Raw genomic sequence first — 6,000 nt, 5'->3', positions numbered from 1 at the left:
CATTTCTTTTATTATGAAAATTTGTTATGTTTGGTTGTTCTAAACCATTCACTGAATTCGACTTTTGGTAATCCTTGGTGAATTTGTGAAATTTCTTCGCTCTTAGATATTCCATGATTAACTGTAAATGTAATTTTTTCAAAGTGGAAGCATTTAGGAAGGACAGCAACTCAGCCCTGAGCAGATCAGAACCACCTCTGTCATCATCAGCATGATAGTTGTGTGCCGGGAACTTCGTTGCATGAGTTTCTACGGCCAAGCAGCTTCTAGAGGTTTAATGTTTAGGAGACCTTGTACTTTTGCCCATAGAGTGAATCTTACTCAATAAAAAAATATAGTCAAAAAAAATGCTGATAATTTTCACAGAGGTCACGATGACGCCCTTAAAATTTGTTTGTCTAATAAGATATTGAATCTACTATCATTTGAGACAGAACAAGCCCCACTAAACTGCCATATTTGAAAAGCTGAGTAAATTGCCTGAAACCAAAAATCACTCCGTAACAAACAGCAAAAACACCTAATTGCCTGTGAGGAGTTGCTACTATTGATTGGAAAATTCTTACAACCAACAGATTCAAGAGGAAAATGGATTTTTAAAACACGACGGCGAAAGCAGTTGGATATTAGGCCACAATGTTTATTCAGTAGTGTTGTTTCAACTTATAGGTACAATACTGTCAGCTTTTGTAAGACTAAAAAAAAGTTACCATTACAGTCATCCATGCTCACAGAATGCCAGTCAAGTCGCTTACACCCCTCCTCTGTGTACACACCCGACACGTGCTCCCCTTGAGCAAGTACATTTCCAAATGGTAGGCACTTTGAAGGTTTAAAACATTTGTGAATATACATTTATATATATATTTATATTTATTTTCTTATACTAATAAGTAATTGGACTCAAAGGTCAGGTCTCTAATAAAAAGGGGAGGTGAGAGAAAAAGAAAGAAGACAAAGAAGATGAGGAAATGACACGATGTGGCCACGATGTAGGGGAGTAGGTATGGGAAGTAAAATACTTTGAGTCTTTGGGTTTTTCAGTATAGTTCAGTAACTTAGGTCCTATTACAACAAAAGACAAAGGAAGAAGACAAAAAGGATCACAGAGAGACTGAAAGAAGAAGAGAGGAACACAAGGGATGGAGAGGTAGAGGGATGAACAGCTGCATGTGGGGGTGGTGTTAGAAGTTTAGACGATACTACATCTACTTCACATTACTGTACATCTAAAAAAAAAAAGAAAGAAAAAAAAAAGGCAACTTCACAAACCTGCCTGACAAATAAATGTCTCTTAAGAGCAAGTTAATGTAGATGTATCATTAAAAGGAAAAGACAACTATGACTTGCCGTCATGTGACCATAACCTCTGTTTTTATTTGATGTAGCTACATGGCCATTCTACAGCAGCCAACATGTGGCATTTTAAAACACTTGATTTTGAGATGTAAAATGGCATCAAAACAACCTCTTTAGTTTTTAAACCTGCTAAACAACCTCACCTCTCAGAGAAAGCTCTTTAGAAATGCAAGGACTGACCAAAGGGAAAAAAAAATAGCCCTCAACATGGGTGTCTTGTCAAAGACTATTCCGATATAACACTGTTTTACATATTCTGTGCAGCCTTATGTATCTATGAGTCAGAGAAACTGGGTTTCTAAAAGGTCTTCTGCTTAAGTATGTGCACTGCATGTGAGGATTGGGCCCCAGCCTCGTGTCCAAGAAGTAGCTCGCCTTCACTGAGTAAATCTTTGGGCCTAAAGTACCTACAATGGGACACAGACAATGACACCAGCCAACCAGGGAGGGGGAGGACTGACAGCTCAACTGGCTGTACTCTGTTTATAAAGAAGGTACAAGCAGGGGGATTTGGGGGAAAATAGAAAGACAGAGAGGAAATGCAAAGGTTAAAGTCTGCTAGCAGAATTTGGGTGCAGTCAGTAAACTTGAGGGACCCATCAAGGAGGAGGAGGAGGAAAGGGGGGCGGGACTATGGGCCAAAAACACAAGAAGCCACAGAGAGGTAATACTTCCCCCCCCACACACACACACACACACACACACACACACACACACGCACACACACAAAGCTGGACAACAACAGTGGAAAGCAAAAGCAGTGAATGTACAAAGTGGAAAGAGAATGAATTAAATAGAGAAGAAGAAGAGAGGTTTGTGGATTTCCTTGAGCCCTGACACGTTTTTCTTCTTTTAAAGACGAATTCCTGTGTTTGGAAAAAAAGAAAAGAGGCTACAGCGAGAACAGAACATACAAATAAACAGGACATGATGAAACGCTCACACTGACCAAAAAACTGATGTGAGAGCAAATAATAAACATTGTAACCTGAAGGGAGAACATTTACATTGACCGTTAACAGCGTTAATATGAAGACCAAAGCGCTTCATTAAAACTACAAAGGCATTTTTTTAAACATCAGAGAAAAAGATAAATTAACGTAATACACCTTTTAGAGATCAACATCAGACATGCTAGGACAAAAACAGAAAAAAAAAGAAAGTAGGTTTGATACAGAATAATTATATTCAATTATTTCCACTTTTAATTTTTTTTTCCTTTACAAATAACATACTGCTACAGTTAAAAGTAGTCAGTGACGAAAAACAGCTCCTCTGACAGAAAACAGAAGCGGTCAGTTGCCTCATCTTTACACATCCTGTTTTAATTTTTTTTCAGCCTTTTCAAATAATACACAAAATGTTTAAATATAGTCAGATGCCTTAAATGAGAAATGCTTGGTTTTCATTTCAAAAAAAAAAAAAAAAAAAAAAAAAAAAAAGAAGAAAGAAAAGGTCGTAATTACATTACTCTACGCAAAAGCTTTCCTATTTTACCTTAATCAACTTTAAAACATTTTGTTGTTTCTCATGTTTAAGCAGGTTTGCTGTTATTGGACTGTGCTGTTGACAGTCCTTCGTGATGTTGTCGAACTGGTGAGGGGAGAGCGGGTTTTATGCATAAAACTCCTTGGTTGGAGCCTTCTGATAGGCTGCGCCGGAGGGTTTTCTCTCTCCCAAGTCATAGCTGCCCTCATCCTTCTTCCTCATGCGGTACACCAGAAGGAGGATGAGGAAGATGGCAAACAGGAAGCCAATAACACCACCTGCAATAACAGCTGAGAGAGGCAAAGACAGGAATGGAGAGTGAATATCAGTGCTTGAAGTTCAAATCAATGTCTACTGTGTGTGTGTGTGTGTGTGTGTGTGTGTGTGTGTGTGTGTGTGTGTGTGTGTGTGTGTAATAAGACCTTAACTATGTCCAAAATAATATGTTTTAAGATTAATTGTGCCTCCATCATATGCGGTCAGTTACACAACTGTTTACTTTAACAGCTGTTTCTGGAACTGCTGCAGCAAATTTCAGCATGAATGCAATTCAACAGCAATGATGAAAATTGATGGCTTAAATGTGTTGAAACCGGGCAGCAACCCTCACGAATGATTGCTCAGACTAATGCGGTTACTTCACGTCAATGGAAAAAACTGCAACTTGTCTCAGGAGATACAGAGTCGATGAGTTTCTTAACGTTTAATTTCACCTCTTTCAATATGTTGCCGAGTTTAAAATTTAGCGTTACGTTAGCAGGATATTCGAGCGCCAATCCTTGATTAGTGCACAGTCCTGTTGGCCCGACTGCTGTTGGTTCAGCAAGGTTTATATTCCGTTCAGTGACTGCCGATTGAGGTTTTAGAGGAAAAAGCCTGTGGCATTGGCTAGATCATCAAAAGTCAGACAAATAAATACAGCGAGGGAAAGCAAACAAAAACAGGTCATTAACACCAAACGGGACGGTAAGGCTTTAACTCGATTCCTGTGTCTGAACTGAGCAACTCAGACACCAAGCCAGAATGCAGTTTACATACACACCCTCCCCCTAATCCAGTATTCTTTTGGTACAATGTTAATGTTGTGAAATTTAAAGTGGCTGGTCAGTTTACCTACCTAGGTACTTTTAGGCACACCAGCAGCCACTTTATTAAGTATATCAGTGGCCAACTTATTAGGTGTATTTATTTTATTAAGTATACCTCTATTCTAATATAATATTGCCAGCCACTTTTTTTTTGGTGCCATCGCCTTCAACTTTGTTAGCCACTGCTAATCTTTTTACCTCTTTTTAGCAGCAAGCCTCAGACCAAATCCAAAAGAACCAAAAATTGCACTGCAACTTCACTAGGAATTGCATTGTTTTGTATTACTACCGTCTTGTACTAACTGCATTACCTGTATTACTGTATTGTATTAATATTGAAAGATATATAAAGATAGCAGAGATAGCTTAGAAATTTGACTAGACTATTTGGAAGAGGTATTTCTTAGCAGCTATGATACTGAAAAATTGCAGGATGTGATTATGTATCCCAACAAAGAAAGCAGTCTCTTAAAGTCAGTATAAGACAGTGCCTTTCATGAGTAGGAATTTCTTGAGCAAATTTATTGATGTATGTAGCATAAGTCTTGATGCATTCTCAATCATCCAGGAAAGTAAATCTCCAAAAGTTGATTCTGTTCATCTGGACGTAGCGTTTTGTGGGAGAAAACGCTACGTCCAGATGAACAGAATCAACTTTTGGAGATATGTAGCATAAGGAAAAAAAAAAAACTTCCAGCAGCATGTGATGGATATAGAAATTTATTGTTAGTAACTGAGTAATTCATTTTAGCTTGGAGCCTTCATTGGGGCCACCACCATGACTGTGACTGATAAAGACAAAATGTGCTGGTCGGGCTTTGACCTGTTTTGTCAGACTCCTTTGCCATTGGTGTTTTCAGGTTTTGAACTAGGTACAGGATGTTTCGCTGTTATACTATATCATGTTTTTTGTGACTGCTTTTCATTTTTTAAGCTTGAAACTAATTTTTCCACCATCTGATTAATTCACATTTTCAGCAGCCATCCTATATTATACATTAAGTACAAGCTGATCTGGAAGATGATGTCTCAGAGATATCCATTCAGGATAGTGAAATAGTTTAGAGATACTAGAAGTTAGACTTTCTGTGGAGGACACACTGTACAGTGCACCAGTGGGCTAATAGCAGACTAACATAAGGGGACTCTGAATGAAATCCACCCACCCTGAAATCCCTCCCTTTCAATTATGCCTGCATGAGGTTCCTTTATAGCTCCTAAATCTATTTAGGGTCTCTCCCGGTGCTACAATCTGCCCTCTGCTGCACCTTAGGTTTCCACTTGTTGACTAGCCCTGCTCTCTCGGGGGTAAAGACCCTGCTACACACCCAACTGCTGAGCTCCAAGAAGCAGTAATGCAATACAGAGAGAATTGTGAAAATTACATTATGGGCAATTATTTTTTATAGAAGTCACAAGGGGAACGAAAAGTAATGATTATAATCCAGAGGAAGAGAAGAGGTGGAGAAGAGAGAGAAAGATGGTGGGTTTTTGCAGGGGTGGGAAGTGAGGAGAGGACCAGGAATATTTCAATTTTCTCAGACTTTATCCAAAGGCTGCATGCAATCATATTTTTTCCTATTACAATCCAAGAGCAATATGCCAAAAGATGAAGTGAGTTGATCAGTGGGAGGGAAATGAAAGGAAAAGTCTTTGAGGCTGTCCTGATTTGTCCTTGTTGATGTTGTTTCTGCATTTTGCCAACACCAGATGGATATCGCAACAAAGTAGGTGCCAATCAAGGTTTCCCTCAGACACACATGGAGATAGATACAGCATCAGAGAGCACAGCGGTTTTGAGTCAGAAATATTCCTTTCCATCCTCTTTTATGTATTCAAACCGAGTAACACACACTTGAAACATCCACGATGGTCTGAACTCTGCAAGGTCCCACAGAGGAACATTTATGAAGCAGCTATTCTGAGGAGTGGTTCAGGTGAGAGACTTCAGGGATAATATTACTGAGATTTCAGAGATTGTTTGTTGATAATATGCTCACGTAACATATTATGAAGGAAGGCTAAGTGGATGGAAAGATAAATGACTACTTAAACACATCAAAGA

The 6,000-nt window shown here is 38.9% G+C and overlaps 1 protein-coding gene across 1 annotated transcript in view; it reads right to left on the bottom strand.

The window, feature by feature from the left end:
• Positions 1–624: 624 nt before the first annotated feature.
• The window catches only part of sdc2 (syndecan 2), a 43,397-nt gene continuing 38,021 nt past the window's right edge, over positions 625–6,000 (bottom strand). Inside the window, exon 5 of the mRNA XM_065470567.1 lies at positions 625–3,137. Coding sequence (XP_065326639.1) covers positions 2,974–3,137 — 164 coding nt within the window. The 3' untranslated portion in view covers positions 625–2,973. The remainder of the gene's footprint in view (positions 3,138–6,000) is intronic.

This window comes from Pelmatolapia mariae, linkage group LG22, assembly GCF_036321145.2.
Source record: "Pelmatolapia mariae isolate MD_Pm_ZW linkage group LG22, Pm_UMD_F_2, whole genome shotgun sequence".
Taxonomy (NCBI): domain Eukaryota; kingdom Metazoa; phylum Chordata; class Actinopteri; order Cichliformes; family Cichlidae; genus Pelmatolapia; species Pelmatolapia mariae.
This window is presented reverse-complemented; position numbering and strand designations above follow the sequence as displayed.